The 17080-nt window shown below is 53.9% G+C and overlaps 1 protein-coding gene across 11 annotated transcripts in view; it reads left to right on the top strand.

Annotated features, from left to right (window-relative positions):
• The window catches only part of CAMK2D (calcium/calmodulin dependent protein kinase II delta), a 132137-nt gene that overhangs the window by 77102 nt on the left and 37955 nt on the right, over window positions 1-17080 (top strand). For 7 of the 11 annotated variants that reach the window (XM_066384076.1, XM_066384032.1, XM_066384057.1 and 4 more), the window contains 3 exons: window positions 817-871; window positions 12734-12799; window positions 15379-15451. In XM_066384076.1, the coding sequence (XP_066240173.1) occupies window positions 817-871; window positions 12734-12799; window positions 15379-15451 (194 nt within the window). Of the gene's footprint in view, window positions 1-816; window positions 872-12733; window positions 12800-15378; window positions 15452-16226; window positions 16300-17080 lie in introns of all 11 variants that reach the window. The other 4 variants (XM_066384041.1, XM_066384067.1, XM_066384093.1 and 1 more) reach the window with 1 other exon arrangement.

Below are 17080 nucleotides of genomic sequence, written 5' to 3'. Positions count from 1 at the left end.
CCAAGCCAGCGAGTGGTTTAGGTCATTAGGAAGTAACTGTCGCTGGGGCGAGTTGGGAGAGACTCAGGCGGGAGGAAGCAGCAGAGATAAGCAGTGGACACGTTCTGCACGTGTGGCGTACGTAGGGTTTAGGGCCCACACTGTTTTCGGTTCAAAAGAGAGATGTGGTTCAGCACATTATCAGTAGTAAAAGCCTCTCTGGTTGGGAATTTAAAGTTCATGTTAGTTTGAAGAACTAACATGGGTTATTTTATTAAAACTTCTAGCTGTGCATTTTTGGCTTATGGATTGGTGAGTGGATGTTGGTGACTTGAGTGTAGAATGAGAGTGGTACAAACTATTTCCCAGCATGGCTGGGCGTGCTGTGTGGCAGCTCCCTGGACAGGAAGGGGGTGAGGCCCTAGACAGCGCCCCTCATGCCTATCGCAGTGGTGAAGGCATGAGCGAGTGCAGACCTGGTGAGGGACTTACAGAGAACCTCACAAGAGAGACGCTCAGGGGAGGCCTGCTGGAAGCTGGGGCCCGGGGTGTTGGGCACATGGTGGCTGTTGTGACATCAGCCAGGTTCCCCCCAGCAACGTGGGGCTGTCCTCCTTCATCTCGTCACCTTCCCAGACGTTCTGTGAAGGGCAGGTGCTCCTGTCACTGCACACTGACGGATGTAGTCGTGAGCGCAGTGCATCACCACAGCCAGCACCTGCCCTTGGGTCTGCAGGACATGACTCCGCAGGGGCTGCAGCCGAGCTCTGCAGACATGGGGGCTTGTGGGGGTCAGCGCACACATTTAACATGCTTCCTTCTCTCTCCTCTGTCCAGTGCGGCTCCATGACAGCATCTCGGAGGAGGGCTTCCACTACCTGGTGTTCGACCTGTGAGTACCACGGCCTCTGTCCATTTCCTCCTGCTGTTTGAAGACCATTTCAAATCAGACATGCTTGTCCAGTTTACAGTCCAAGTTAATGACCCTGTCATCTTTTTTTAACGTTCTTTACGTAACTTTCAACTCCAGTTCTTTTGAAAAGCGGGGACTGCCCGGCAGTGTTTAAAGCCGAAGTTAATCTTCAGTCATGAGAGTCTCCTGGGATTGTCACTGAGACGTAAGGAGCACAGCGTCACCCTGGAGGGATGTGGCCGCCTGACAGCCCTCAATTACCACTGAATTTTATAAGAGCGCGTATAATTGGTTACCTCGTCGCGAGAGTGAAGAAGGATGCTTGATTTGGTTAATTCAGGGGTTCGACAGCAGCCTTAGACACTCCCTCCAGGTCCCATGTGCAGGCTGTGTTCCCCGACCGCAGAGTCAGTCGTTACCACAGACACAGGCCTGCACAGGCAGCCGTCGGCTGTGATGTGCATCCGCGGAAGCCTGGGTCACCGGAAGGCGGTGGCATGGGGCATGGGGCTCTGAGTAAATGTGTGAGGCAGCAGCACTCGGGGTGACCCTGTCGTTTCAACCAGGAACCGAGTGGACAGATGAGGGTTCACGGAAGGAGTGCTGACCCAGGAGGACGACGCTATGTCAGAGCCCTGGCACTGAGCGTCCAACCTGCTTTCTCTGGGCCCCGTTTTCCTCGCCTGGAGTGAGGCTGCCAGACCCGGTGAACACGAGCCTAGCTGCCCCGTGAGGCCGCGGCGCTGTTCTCAGCCTGAGATTTTCGGTGGAATTGGCGGAACTCCTGATGTCATTTTTAAATATAAAATTTCTTAGGATCCTAAACTCTTAGAAAAAAATGCTATTATTACATCTTCAAAAGGCATATTTTTTTTCCCCGTAGCAGAAACACATCTTGGTACATGAAGTACTTCTTTTTTTCTCTGCTTTGAAGTACAGTGTATGTATGTTTCAAAACCAGTGTAAGAAATTCCATTAGAATTATAGTTGGGTGCATATTGGGTACCTATAAAATATAAGACATTCTTCCGCATAGTTTGAATTTAATTTTCCCTTTTTTTTCCATTTCCTGGTGCAAGCTTAGATTACTGACTATTGGCCCTGGCCGGTTGGCTCAGCGGTAGAGCGTCGGCCTGGCGTGCGGGGAACCCGGGTTCAATTCCCGGCCAGGGCACATAGGAAAAGCGCCCATTTACTTCTCCACCCCCACCCCCTCCTTCCTCTCTGTCTCTCTCTTCCCCTCCCACAGCCAAGGCTCCATTGGAGCAAAGATGGCCGGGGCGCTGAGGATGGCTCCTTGGCCTCTGCCCCAGGCGCTAGAGTGGCTCTGGTCGCCGCAGAGCAATGCCCTGGAGGGGCACAGCATTGCACCCTGGTGGGCAGAGCATCGCCCCTGGTGGGCGTGCCGGGTGGATCCCGGTCGGGCGCATGCGGGAGTCTGTCTGTCTCTCCCCGTTTCCAGCTTCAGAAAAAAAAAAAAAAAAAGATTACTGATTATTTATCTTTCATCTTTTCTGATGTGTGCATTCAATACTATAAATGTCTTGTGTGCTACGTCCCACAGATTTTGTTAAGTTGTATTTCCATGTTCATTTCATTCAAAATATTTTTAAATTTCTGTTGACATTTTATCTTTGATCTGTATCTTATATAGAAGTATGTTGTTTCATCTCTGAGTATTTTGGATTTTTCTGTTAGTGATTTCTAGTTTAATTTCATGTGGTCTGAGAGCAGACATATGATTTCTGTCCGTCTACGCCTGATGAGGGGTGCTGTGACCCAGAATGTGCTCTGGGAGCTCAAGGAGAACGTGTGTGCTCTGCCTGCTGGGGGCGGCGTCTGTGGGCGTCCATCGCATCCCCTCGATGGGCCGTGCCCCTGAGCTCCCCTGCCAGCCGGGTCCAACGTTTCTGGTAGAGGCCATGGTCGTGTCCAGTCCGCAAGGGGCCTGTTGCTCGTTCTTCCTTTCTGTTAGTGTTTGTTTTCTCTCTTGTCCTTGCTCAGAATCTCTGTCTCTACCACGTCACCATCTGTTCTTGCGTGCCAGCGCTAGGCTTTCCCTGTGAACAGGTTCTGGGTGGGGCACGTTCACCCGGTGATGAGTGCACTGGCTGACCGTGCGCTCTGTGGCTGACCCCACCTGGCCCGGAGCCTCTGGCTTGTGTGGTGTGGTGTGGAGTGCAGGAGAGGCAGCTGCTGAGCCAGGGCCCAGTGGGAGGAGGTGCCAGTGCTGGGACTCGGGGGGGGGGGGGGCACTGCCTGCCCCTGCCGGCCCAGAGCAGAGGACGGTGTGGACACTGCAGTCCGTGGGGAAGGCCTGTAGGTTTCAGGGCAGGAGGGAGCTCGGTGAGGCCACGCGGCTGAAGGAGCAGGAGGCCCACCCCCCATCACTCCTGGGCTGGGGCCCAGTTCTGAAGGAGGGGAGAAGGGTGTGCTGTCCTGGATGTGTTCAGAGCAGTCCCTGTAGCTGCAGGAGTGGTGCCCGGTGTCTGGGTGGGGACGTGACTGCGGGCCCCGCATTTCGGGGGCAGTGGCCTTCCTCCAGCTCCCGCCCACTGCCTTCCGCGTGCCGGCCGGGCCCTGGGTGTCCCTGACTCCTGCCTTCCCACTGGGCTCGGCTCACAGGTCACCCTCACGGAGGCCTTCCCCAGTGTTCAGCTGAACGGGGTTGTCTCACCAGCTCCTCCCCATTTCCGGCGTGCCTGCTTCCTCCCCTGGACACTTACCCCCTGAGCTGCACACTTACTGGACTTCCCAGTGCACTGTCCCATCGGCCGCAGGGCGCACTTCCCTTTCTCCAGGCCTGGGGGAGCCCTGTGCTGAGCGGGCGCCCGTAGTCCCGCACGGCAGCACCTGGGGGAGCACTCTGCCCTAAGCAGGGTCAGGGCACTGGCCCCTCCACGTGTGGACGGTGCCCCGGGCCAGTTCCTGGAGCCTGGCTGCCTGTAGCCAGGTGGTCAGCCTTCTCAGCCTCACAGACGGGCTTGTAGACAACTCGGACTCTGGAGGTTTTGTTCAAGCAAACACCTGCTTTGGTTCAATCTGTGCTGTCGTCATGGACACAAACACATTTCAAAAAACGTGAGGTTCTCAGACACAATTATTCTGATACATTACATCCAAGCTCTGACTTTGTGAGATCTGATGAACTGATGTGTGCCTCTATTTTGACTTCTTCTGGGGACGTTGTGGGGACGTTGGTCAGTTAGCCAGTAGGGCTCAGTTTCCCGGGAGCCTGATGCCAGTCCCTGTGGTCCTGTGGGCAGTGAGTCCTCGTCCTTCCCCTCCTGAGACCACAGGGCCAGGCTGGGGTCACACAGTGTGCCCGGTTTCTTCAGGGGTCACTTCTTCATCGGGGTCAGGGGATAGAAAACCTCCTTTGTTTGCTGTTTTAATCTCTAATTCTGGAATGTGAAAGCTATTCAACCCTTTCCAGAAATGTTGACCCAAGTGGGGCATTTTTGTGGGCAGTGAGAAGTCCTTCCTGCTATGGTTTTGTGGCTGGAGACCAGCAATGTGGTGGACAGCGTTGGGCACTTGGTCTCCTGTCCCCGCCTCTGTGACAGTGGGCGTGGTGGCAGGACCGTGGCGTCTGTGAACAGGAGACGCAGCACCCCCCATGGCCTCACAGGTGAGAGGAGTTGTGCTCTTGCCAGCTGAGTCAGATGGCAGTCAACACAGTGGTGACAGCGTTCAGTAGGACCTCTGACCTGTCCCCGAGGAGACAGGTGTTGCTTTTAATTTCTTCCTGGGGGCCCTGTCACCACAGAGTGCTGTCGCAGAGGTGTTTGTGCAGGTTACTCGGTGCACCCAACTGGCGTGGGGGGCCGACCTGAGGCCCGCCTTCCCGTTTCGGATCAGCTGCACTGCTCCGTGGCCCGGGCAGACTCAGCACCAGCTGGAGTCCACGGCCTGGGAGACTCTCCCAAACCAGGGGGGCCTCTGAGCAAGCGAGGTGAGACTCAGAGACTCATGGAGAGGGAGGGGCACCCGGCCTGGCAGCATGTGACGGGAAGCCCATGACAATGGCTGAGGCCCGCTGTGGGCCACTTGGGGAGCCCTACCCTCTGAAGGCAGGCCCTGGCTGGACTGCAGGTGGACAGTCACGGGGTCAGACAGCCTGTGTCCCGCGGGAAATGCCTGCCTTCCAACCTGGAGTGTGATGGTGTTAAATAGAGCTGCGACCTTCGACACCTCCCAGCTGTCCTGCCGTCCTTGGCGCAGGGCCGGGTCTGTGTGTGTTTACCAGCGAGCCGTGCTCTAAACTCAGACATCCAGCACTCACAGCAGGACCAGCCGTGCTGACTGCAGCTTCCCACCCAAGAGAGAGCCCCTGGGTCAGTCCCGGGTCCGGGACTTCCCACACTCTGCTGGTAACGTCCAGCTGAAGGTCACTCCTTCCATGTTTATTCAGACAATAGCCTGAGGCGGGCTAGAGCAGAAACAGCCTGTTTTCTGGGTTTTGTGTGACTTGGTCACTCAAGTGTCAGGATCAATATATTCAATTTTATGTTTTTCTTTAAAGGCCAAGTTTTTTAATGAAAGCCCTTAGGGAACATTGGAGGGATACAACCCAAGGTAGTAACGGAAACGTTGTCTGTCTCCCATGAGGTGGTCTGTGACTGTGCGTGTGCGTGCACTGAGGATGCTCTCTGATAAAGGCAGGCGGAGGGTCTGCACTGAGATCTGTTCACACGTTCCCTTCCTACCTCATCTGGTTCTGGAGAAATAGCACCACCCACAGCCCAGAACAAGTCGCCCTGCTCCCGGGCACAGCTCACTGCAGTGGGTGTGGACGCCCAGCTGGGCCCGGCGCCTGGCTGTGGAACCAGGAGCAGGTGGGAGCGGTCAGTCATGGGTCTGGGTAGAGTCAGGTGATCTCTCTGAAAGCCATGGCGGGCAGGTGTTTCCGGAGTTGCAGAAACAGTGATACTGGCCAGAGGGGTCAGTGCTGAGGTCGGAGGCTGGACGCTGGCTCACAGGAAGGGAGAACGTAGTTCCCCGGTGGCTTCCCAGGTTCTCAGAGGCCAACCTGAACCGGCCGTCAGCTTCTCTGACTAGGCTCCCCTGTGATGTCACTTTCTGTGGCCAGTGTGAGTTCAGCTTTTGTGTAGAGAGCAGGAAGATTGCCCAGTGACATTTGATGATCTTTCCCCAAATGCAGGCGAACGCTAGGTTTTGATAGCATCACCTCTTTTATTCCTAAAATGCAGGGCCCTCGTAGTGGAAAAGAACAGTGGACCTGAGCAGAAGTCCGAGCTGTTCCTTTCAGCTTGTTTCATCTCAGAATTCCAGGCTCTGTTGAGTCAGGTTCCCTGTCAGTGAGAGTCGAGCCCTGGGCTGGGCCTCTCCTTCCTCCACAGAAGATTGTTCAGACACAGGAAGGTGAAGAGAGTTGTAGTGGTTGATTCCAGCTCTTCTCCTCATGAATCATCCCCTACACGAGGGAAGCTTTAATCTCCACTTTCACACTGAGTGTCTGGTGCCTGATATGTATATGTATTTTAAAGGAAGGTGAACAAATAGCCTTCCTTCTGGAGACGGGCTACAGCTTTAAAGTTAATTACCGTCAACTTGAACAGAGAGCGTCATGTGTGCGCCCCTCACTCAGTGCCCTGGACACAGTGTTTAATCCTCGTCTAAGTGACGTCGTTTTTCAGGTGAGAAGCATTCATGAAGTTAGCAGTGTCTTACAGCTACACAGCACTGCTTTACCACCTGACGTTGAGCCCAAACAGACCTGCTTCTGAGGCTGAGTGCCTAACCACAGCAAACAGCTCATCAGTCTACTAGAGCGGCAGAATCGGCAGGTCATTCTTAGATTTTAATTGTTTTTGACTCTCTTGCCTAACTAGAGAGATAGTTATATCCAGGTGAAAGAAAATGTGCTAAAGAGCCAGTACTAAATTTGTCATGTTATCTTGAGGAGGCAGTTAAAATATTGACGTATGATTGCACTTTAATGAACACGCTATAAAAGACTGTTTCTGGTTACGTCTGATTGTGTGTCCTCAGCACTCATAACTTTGGTCTCACAGACTGTCCCGGAGCTTAGAGACCCCCAGCCAGGGTCCCGATTGTTCACTGAGCATCAGGCTGCTGTTCTCTGCTGCTGTCTGAACTAGCTGTCGAAGAAATTGAAATGAAAACATTTAATTACTAAGGTCATGGTATTTTGCCTTTAAATAGAGCAAAATGAAAAGGGGATGCTCTCTTGTTTTGGAAAATAAGGTGGTGTCTTCCGCTCTGGGTCCTGGCTGAGTGAGGAGGAAATGGAACAGGTATTTAAGCAGTTGTGCAGAGGTCAGTTCAGCTCTATGAAAAGTCCTTCCTTTAAAAACCTGAGTACAGGCCCTGGCCGGTTAGCGTTGGCCTACGTGTAGAAGTCCGTGTTCAATTCCCGGCCAGGGCACACAGGAGAAGCGCCCATCTGCTTCTCCACCCCTCCCCCTCTCCTTCCTCTCTGTCTCTCTCTTCCCCTCCTGCAGCCAAGGCTCCATTGGAGCAAAGTTGGCCCGGGCGCTGAGGATGGCTCTATGGCCTCTGCTTCAGGCGCTAGAATGGCTCTGGTTACAACAGAGTAACACCCCAGATGGGCAGAGCATCGCCCCTGGAGAACATGCCGGGTGGATCCCAGTCGGGCACATGCGGGAATCTGTCTGCCTCCCCTCTTCTCACTTTGGAAAATACAAAAAACAAAGACTTGAGTGTAGTTCCTGGTGTAAGAGGTCCCACTGAAGCTGCATCATCCAATCTAACTGCTCCTTGCCCCTCACGTACCTACCAACCAAGCAAAACTAGGTAAGATTTGTATGTTTTTAAATTAACATACACCAGATAAGGGTTACATCTGCAGACCTCGTGTCAAGTGTGAGAACAGACAAGTCTGGTTTCCGAAGCCCTCTGTGTCCTTGCAGCTCGCACCCCTGAGCTGACCCTGTCGGGCGACTCCCACAGCACCAGAGCCGTAGAGCAGCAAACTCAGTGGGCCATGTCCATCTGCCCCCTGACCAGGAGTACGGGCGGCAGGGGCAGGGGACGTGTCAGGCAGGGCGGAGGACGGGGCTGGAGCCGGACGGTTCCAGCAGAGGTGACTGAGTCTCACCTGCCCGGTCAGACCCGACGACCGCAGCGAGAGGGGCAGGTAGGCACCGCAGAAGGACTGGCAGAGATAGAACATGGCCTCAGATTGGGAAGGGCCAAGAGAGCTGTCTCTGCCCTTCGGCACCTGGGGGCCAACTGCTGCAGGAAGCTCAGGCCTGAGCTCAGAGCGGCTCCTTCCCCTGCTGTCCCCTCCACACGTCACACACCCCGGGGGACTGGGTCCTTCGTTTAAGGCAGCTCTGCCTTGGGGGGCTCAGACCACGAGGCCCCCACACTGCCAAGCAGCGTCCACGTGAACTTCCCTGTGAAAGGCATTTTCCCAGCTGTCTGGGGGAAAAAAAAAACAGAAAGAGAAGTACGCTTTTGCTCTGAGGGATAATGTTACACTAAAGAACTATTACGTAGCTTGAAATTTCTTAATTTAATTCAAATGCTCCTAAGGTTGATGATTTTACAGCTTTTGAGCATCATAAAACACAGATTCCTAATGAGGAAGTTTAGCAATCACCTGAAATTTCCTTATGTGAATGTCACAGCCTCACTCACTATCATCCGAGTGCCCCTCCGAGCACCCTATTCGGGTCAGGAATCGGGCGCTGCGAGAGCCAGGGCAGCAGGGAGGGCCACGTCTGAGCACGGCGCTGGGCGTTTCAGGTTCAGAGAACCGGGAAGGGCTTTCCACAGGGTGAGAATTTGTGAGTGTGTGGACGTCTTCATCTCCTGCTCGTTCATCCTGCTGCGGGTGCTGCAGAGCGCAGACTGGTAACCGGGGAAAGGCTTTGAAAACGGGAAACAGCAGTGGGTTTGAAGAAGCCGGTCAGCCGGGTGAGGGTCCCTGTCTCACGGCCCACTAAGGAATTGTGACTTCTAGGCCAGCTCCCGTTTACATTGTCACGTGTCTCTCACTGAACTGTCCCCTCCCCCTTTCACAAGAACTACTCACCGTCAGGTTCGCTTCAGCAAAGATAAACCTTGACGTCATGTATATTTGGGGAAGGTCTGATAACTGTGCTGACTTGGGTTGTTCCCGTTCTTTCTGGGGTGAACAGCTGAGTCTGGGGACACTCCAGACTTGAACCCTGGAGTTATATAGACAGCTGAGGTGATCGCTGCAGCAGGCCTGCCACCACCTCTCTGTCGTGAACCCCAGACATGCCTCCAGGAGAGCCAGGCACCTACCTCCCTCTGCAGAAGGGCACCCCCCATTTCTCCAGCAGCCCCCCCATCTCCAAGTGATGCCCAGACCTCCCTGCAGAAGGGATCCCCATGTCTGCACTCACCCATCACTAGGGGGCTGGAGGTGGGACCAGGGTGGAGACACAGGGAGAGGAAACCCACACGTGGACGGAGTTCCCAGGGTGCCCACCACCAGCACTCACGGCCCTGGGGCACAGTGCCACCCATGCACATCCTGCTGTGCCCACCGCCACTGGCACTCACGGCCCTGGGGCACAGTGCCACCTGTGCACATCCTGCCATGGTGGCTCTGTGTGTGCCTGCTGCTGACTGAACGAGGACAATCACTGTGCAGTGAGGAACCAAGTCACACAAAGCCTTGTGTTCCTGAGAACCTCAGTATCCCTTAAAAAAATTCCATGGACCAACAGCTAAACCAAGTTTCGCTAAATTAAGTGCTGAACACAGTGGCTTGCACATAATAAGCAGGAAATAATTTTAGATTAGGTGAAGAATTTGTTCAAGCACATCTGTCTTGTGCTGTTGTGATGAGAAAGGGAGTCACTTAGGACGGAACAGCCTCGGTTGGGGGCATCAAGAATGAACTTTCTATTCCTCCCTGTGCCAGCCTGGTCGGAAACCCAGGTGCATACACTCAGAGCTCAGGTGAGGAAGTCGGATAATGAAGGTCACTGGACAGATAGATGACTGGCTGTCACATCCCTTCTGGAAGGTGGTGCGAGTAACACACAAATACATAAATAAACGAGCAACTTTTTAAATCGACACTAACTTGAATGACCTGGGCCTTCTTGGCATTCTAGGTAGGCAGTGTGCTGAGTGCGTGTAAATAAGACTCCAAACAGGTGTTTGACACAGCAATTTGCATGGAGCGTGCTGATGTAAACCTCTCAGCTATTGCTTAGTTGAGCTCTGGCAGAACCTCTCATTTGCAAAGGAGGCTTTCCTGCTTTTAATTTAAAAGAAGTATAGTTTCATTCCCTTAGAAACAATTCCATCATTCATAAATGTGGCTGTTCAGACCAGCATTTCATCTGAATTATGGCTGCTTTCCTGGGATGCCGTTTTATTTTGAAATTCACAGAACAGTTTAGAGCTAATAAAAAATGAGGTGAGATTACTAGAGCAATGGGTTCTGACTTTTCACATTCACGAAGTAAGTTAGGGAGTGTGCCTGTGTGTGAGCTGTTGGGTCCCATCCCAGAGACCCGGCTGACACAGGGAACTCTGTGGTCCGGTGGCGGTGTCCTGTGGCAGCGGGGACCAGCTGCAGCCTGAGGAGCTCGTGGGAATGCATTCCGCCCACGAGCCAGTGCTCCAACCCTCCGTGGCTGTTGATGAAAGCGGGAGGTGGGGGTAGAGCCAGGACTCGCTCTCGTTTCCGTGAGCCTGGGTGGGGGCTAACTCAGCATTGTCCTAACAGCAGCCCTGGATTGAGTCTAGTTTGATGATTCTCCGTTCCACAGCTGACTCCCTGCTGGTGTATGGGGTGTGAGCACAGTCACCAGAGGGAACCAGAGGAGGCCCCAAGTCCCCTCAGTGGAAAAGGGACAGTGTCTGCCACCGCAGCGGCGTCATGGTGGGAATAACAGACATTAAACAAGTGAGAAGACGCATCGTCTTAGATGCACGATTTACACATAGGCATGACCACTCAACAGGAGTGGCTCTGCTGCTGCAGGAGTGGGGGGAGGCACAGGCCCCAGATGGAGCCCTCACAGGTCAGCCACTCAAGCTCCTTGGCTGGGGGCAGCATGGACCTCTGGAGCAAGCTGTCACACGATGGTGCTTCAGAACCCGTTAAAACAAAGGCAGACAGTCCAAACAGCTGCCCTCAGGCAGCCCTTCCTCACACTCTGTGACATCCCTTTGCCCAGCATGCTGCCACACTCCTGCCCTCGGGACGACTGGACAGGAGGGCGGCACCGTCACTATGGGCTTCCCGTGGGATGGAGAGCCTGAGCGTGGAGGGGTGGCTCCGCGACACGGAGGGTTGCGTACACTTGAGCAAGTTTGCAACATCTCTGTGCCGCTGTCTGCCCGTCCCTGAGCAGCTGACAGGAGGTCCCAGCTCAGAGGAACCAGGGGGACTCACGAAGATGTCGCGCTGGGCATGTGTTAGCTCCTGCAGGGCTGAACTCCAAACTGAAATATCCTTTTAAAACCAAACCCGACACAGCAGCGGAGGAAGCAGCCATAGGACACGAGAAGAAGGTGCCCGTCACTAACGCCAAGACCTCGTGTCAATGTGAGACAGCGACTTTCCCGCTGGACTGGCCTTCTGTTTGTTGACAATAACCATTAGGAATGATGTGGTCTGTTGGCACCTTACCACTGTGGGAGGTGTGTTAGCCCCCTCTAAAAACTTAAATATGGGTACTCTTTGACCCAGCAATTCTACTTCTAAGAGTTTGTCTTCTAGAAATACTCTGGAACATGCAAATATACGCGTGTGTGCGTACAAGCACGGGTGTGTCTGTCTTGTAAAAAGGAGAAAGGCTGACGGAGACAGTGCCCACGACTTCACATAAAATGGAACACCTTGCAGCCACCTAGTAGCTTATGCGTGGTGCACACTCCTTCTCTTGTGAGAACAGTATGTTTTCCTTAGCGTCATTGCAAAGGGGAAAGTGTAAATGTTTAAAGACACAGAAAGTGAAAAGGATGTACACAAAGTTAGTCTGGTCCAGCATGAAGTTGGGGTTGAGACATGGGGGAGGTAAGTACTTGGTACATGTCCATATGTTTAAAATTTTACTACAAAACGATATTACTTTGAAATTTAAACGCATGTTATTTAGAGGGCATACAACACCTAAGCCGGACAATCCCTGTTTAGGGATTTCTAGCCCCAAACCAGTGACTTTTGGACCTGGAGAAGTTCCCTGTCCTCTTGGGCAGGCTCGCTGGCCCATGGTCTGAGGGGACTTGCCAAAGTAACTGGATGCAGCTGGTGGTGTGGCAAGTCCTCGCTCCGAGGCCACAGGTCCTGTCTTCCTGGCTAGTGGGGTCGCCGCTGCCTCTCAGGGCAGAGACACAGCCCGGAGGGAAGCCCAGTGCCGTCAGGACAGAAGGTCAGGCTCTCAGCCTGGGGCCGTGCCTGCATTTGCTGAGGCCACCTCTCTCCACCAGGCATGTTCCCCCCCGCCCCCCGGGTGACAGAGCCCTCCCAAGGCGTGCCCTGCAAATGTGCCGCTGGTTGGCAGGCACCATCTCCTCCACTTGCTGAGAAGTGTCCCTACACTCTACACTCACCTCGTCAGACCTCAGTATTGGGGGCGCTGAGACCATTTCCTGTAAATCAGTCTTTGAGTGTGTTCATGGCACGAGAGGGTGGTGTCCTCGAGGTCCGGTAATACACAGGCAGGTAGGCCGGACGGCAAGGTTGAGGTTGTCCAGACTTGCCATTACGAAGCTGTCATTTGTACAGTGTTTTAAAACATTTCATGTTTTGATAAAAAAATTTTAAGTAATCTGAAAACAAAAATTCTGCATGAACACTGACACAAACCCACAGACCCTGATTTCTTCCTTTTTCAGAGTTACTGGAGGCGAGCTGTTTGAAGACATCGTGGCGAGAGAGTACTACAGTGAGGCCGACGCCAGGTGAGTGACCGGCCCCCCAGGATGGCCCCTCACTGTCAGCCACCGGGTCGTAGCCCATCTGGGGGACGCTTTGTGTTCTCCTGGGGATTCTTTTCTCCAAGAGGATCCTTTAGAGGGAAGAAAACAACAATCCATGAATCTTGTCTAAGCTCTGTTTGTCTTTAGTGTCTGTAGTTACAGTGCATAGTTCATTCTTGAAGCCTCACAAGAATGACTTCTGCTGAAGAAATATACTTTCTAAGCAAATGTGAGAGGTCAGAGATTGACCTCTCGTCTGTAGGTCTTTGGGTGCCTGATACGCCACTGGTGACGGGGGTTCTTTAATCTCAACTTCAGTTAGTTAAAATTAAATAAAATTAGAAGTTCAATTCCTTGGTCACATCCAACATGGATCACAGCCCGTGGCTATGACGGGAGGGGCAGCCCCAAACACGGGTCACTTGAAGTCACCATTAGCTGTGGACTGTTCCAGGAACCCTCGCTTGAGAAACATTGTCCTTATTCAGGTATTTCAGAGGGTTCAGTAGATTTCCCGATCTGTCTCTTGGCAAAGTCTGTGCAGAGGTTGAAAACGGCCAGGTTTTGCTGAGGAGACAGGCCCAGCGCCGCCCAGCACAGCGCAGAGAGGAGCGTCAGCCCACACTCTCGGTGCTGAGCCTGCAGGTGCTGCTTCTGCTCGGCTGCCTTGTCCAGACCCGTAGTGGGCACGTGCTCTGGAAACCCCGGCCAGGAGTAGGGCTCCCCGCTAGCACGGGAATGGGACACGCTGAGGACTTGGCCGCTCATCAGCTCATCTCCGAGCCGCAGCCCACAGGGCCCCGCCCCCCAGAGCAGCGCTGCCTGCACGGTGCCCTTTGCCTTTCTGGGTCGTGTTCTGGGCCTGGTGCTGCTGCTCGCGGCATTCCGTGGGTCTCCCTGTGCGTGACCACACTGATTTTTACTACCAGAGTCAGGTAAAGAGCTCCCTATCACCGCACAGTTATGAGTGAATTCTCACCAGCTCAGTTCCCCCAGACCCCCCCATGAGGCCCAAGGGGACTTCAGGGAGTACTTGCTGAGCAAGCAGTCATTTAAATCGAGGTAGTAAACAAGTGAGGAAGTGTTAGTTACGTGCTTTTCACAGTTTTGTAAGCAGACTGTTGTTACCACTGGGAATCCAGGTTGAAATAGGAGTAGAGACTATTCTCACCACTGGAGAGGCCATGGGTTCACGGGGCGGACCTGTGGGCTAGGTCACCCCTGCCCCTGTTTATGTGAAGCTTTGAAGGTCACGGTAGGGTATTTTTAGGGAAGTCCCACACAGAATCAAGGAGAAGAACATTCCCTTCCCAACCACAAGCATAAAGAGCATATTCTGCAAATAATTTGCCAAAGTCTGTTTCATACCCATCCTCGAGTGCAGAATTCAGTGCGTTCTCACTGGGGAAAAGTGGTTAGGGTCATTTAGTGTGAATTAGTGTTTACTTCGTTACTTCCTCAACTCACTTGGCCCAGGGACCTGTGCCTGTGGTTCCAGAAGAGAAAGTGAAACTCCTAAGAAGTAGCGCATGTGACTTAGAGTCATGTGACTTAAGAGTAGCAGCACCCGGACCAGCTGTATGTGAAGCAGCCTATGGGCCTGGTCGTGGGTCCCTGCACAGAGCTGCAGCAGGCCACCTCCATCTTGCTCTGTGTGTCCTCATAGAGCAGTGGTGGGACTGTTTTCATTCAGGAACTCGCTTTGGAGTAATGTTACTCCGTACATGACATGGCTGAGCGTGTCCTCACTGGACGGTGGCCTTCCTCTGTGACTATGCCTGTGTTTGGACAGACGGCACAGGTGCTGGCCCTCGTCACCGTCCAGCAGATGACAAGGACTCTAGAACCACCTCCGTGGCCTCCCTCTCACTTAGTTAGCTGTCTGTTTGACACCAGGGAGCCTGTGGTGGGAAGAGCATAAACTGTGCGTGTGACAGGTAATAAGCAGGTGTGTGTGGGAATGTTCAACAATCACAGTGCTCCAGGTACGAATCCATTCCCATCAGCTTAGCCTCCCCCAGAGTCAGCCTGACTGCAGAGGCTGATTCACGTCCTGGGTTGACGGTGACTCTCCCTGTTCCCGGGACCTTCCTAGTCACCCACGAGGCATTTCCCAGTCAGGGTTCATGTGTCCTCTGTCTGAGCCTGTCTCCCCCACCTCTTCCTCTGTGTCTATCCTCTTTGTTTCAACACCTGAGTGAATTGTAACCTCAGAGTGTAAACCGTTCAGGTCTCTGAAGAGTTTTCCCAGAACCTGGTGGGAAAGAGAGTTTCCTCCCTACATGTGCACATCTCGACCTCTGGGACCAGCGACTTCGTCTGTAGACTTGCGAGGAGCAGAACACAGCTCAGAGCGTGTTGTCTGAGCTCGCCACATGTTCTGTATTGGATGTCCTTTTAGTTAGAACTAGAGGTAGCTCCATTCAGCACTGTTAATTCCCGTGTCACAGCTAAGACATGTGAGACGTACTTGTTGTGTTTCGTTGAGCTCGCATTTGACCTGGACTTGGAGTGACCGTGTGCCTCACCACACCCTCTTCCCTCTGCCTTGTATCTTCCAGTCATTGTATACAGCAGATTCTAGAGAGTGTAAATCATTGTCACCTAAATGGCATAGTCCACAGGGACCTGAAGGTCAGTATGTGGAGTCCGTGCATCAGAATCAAAAGCGTCTTGTGTTCAGGGAAGGGAGGAGGGCGGGGACCTGAGACAGCTCGCTCGCTGTTCCCTGCTTTCGCTGCAGTGACTGCGGGGAGGTGACGCTGCATGTGCCTCTCAGCCACTCGTCCGCAGGCCAGACACGCATCACAGCGGGGGGCACCGTGCTGGGCACACCCTTGGTGTCCGCAGTGAGCCAGGCCGCGGTGTGGGGGCTGCTCCCCCAGCATCCAGCGTTGGACTGTGACCACAGCTTGTGATGTGTGTCGCCTGCAGACTAGACACTACTTCTGTTCTGAGATCACGGTGGCCGTGCAGAAAAACTGGCTACACATTGCTCCTCTGGGTCTGACGGGCCTCAGGCAGGAGGTCATCACACCAGAACAGAGCACTGGGGTCCAGTGGTTGCTCCAAAATCCTTTACATGTCCTGTGCCGACCTCAATGGGGCCGTGCTGCTTATGACAAGACAGGAGGGTGTGGGGACAGCTCTGGCGCTGTTTGTGGGCGGGGGATGTTAAACCAGGCAGGGAGCTCCTGCATTCAAAGAAGGAGCTTTAGGGCAGGTTTTCTAGGACAGGTGGACCCACAGCTGGGCTCACATCTGCAAGATGCTGCTTGTCCTGAGGCCGTCACTCTGCTGGAGCAATGTGTCGGTTCCGGGAGGTGTCAGCGCCGCCCAGGCCGGCTGCGTGTCACCCAGTCTGCTGCATGTGGCTCAGGACTAACGCTGCCCTGGTGTTTGCATGCAGTCATTGCATTCAGCAGACCCTGGAGGCCACCCTGCATTGCCATCAGATGGGCGTGGTCCACCGGGACCTGAAGGTAAGTGATGCCCTGGACGCTATCCACTGTGGTCATGTCTTAAAGGCAGGCCCGGCCGGAGAGCTGTGTGCACTCGTCTCGGCTGGCACCTGGCATGTCCCCCGCCAGCTTGAGATTTTTAGCCTGTGTCCTCAGCGGGAGAGGGTTTTCTGTATCAGGGTACTGACAGCCCCTGATGGGGCTGCTAACCTGCAGCCATGCCTCGTTCTGACCTCGCTCTGTGGACAGTGACTTAGACGTGTTACTGCCCAGCGTGCTGTGCAGCCCCAGTACCACGTCAGGTTACCAGGTTACAGAGTGGGAGGAGATGCAGGTGCTGGGTGGTTTCTGGCCCACGTGGCTGGGTGCTACAGAGCCCTGCTCCAGACTCTGAGTCCCCTTTCCTGGACGGCAGCTTCAGGAGCGCTGGGGACACGGGGCTTCCTGGTTCTTTCTCCACTAGCTCACATTCCTAGGGACCCAGGCACAGGTGCCTTTGTAGCCAGATGGAAAAAAGTAAAGTGATTTCATTATCGAGTAACATTTACAGAACACGTGTGCACACTAACATTCGTAAGACTTCTCTCAGCTTCTGTCACTGATGAAGGGACAGTCACATCACTGGAAAGGAAGCAGGAGGGGACGCGCTCGGCGCTCTGGTCTCATCTGCGGACTCCAGAGCAGTGAGGGCCCAGGGACAGAGCGGAGAGAACACGCGTGGGCCATCACATGAGCCCTGAGCACCACATGAACGGGCGTGCATCCAGGTGTCCGCAGTGCTGTCCAGCTGTGTGCTCCATGG

This window comes from Saccopteryx leptura, chromosome 1, assembly GCF_036850995.1.
Source record: "Saccopteryx leptura isolate mSacLep1 chromosome 1, mSacLep1_pri_phased_curated, whole genome shotgun sequence".
In the NCBI taxonomy this organism is placed as follows: Eukaryota; Metazoa; Chordata; class Mammalia; order Chiroptera; family Emballonuridae; genus Saccopteryx; species Saccopteryx leptura.
This window is presented reverse-complemented; position numbering and strand designations above follow the sequence as displayed.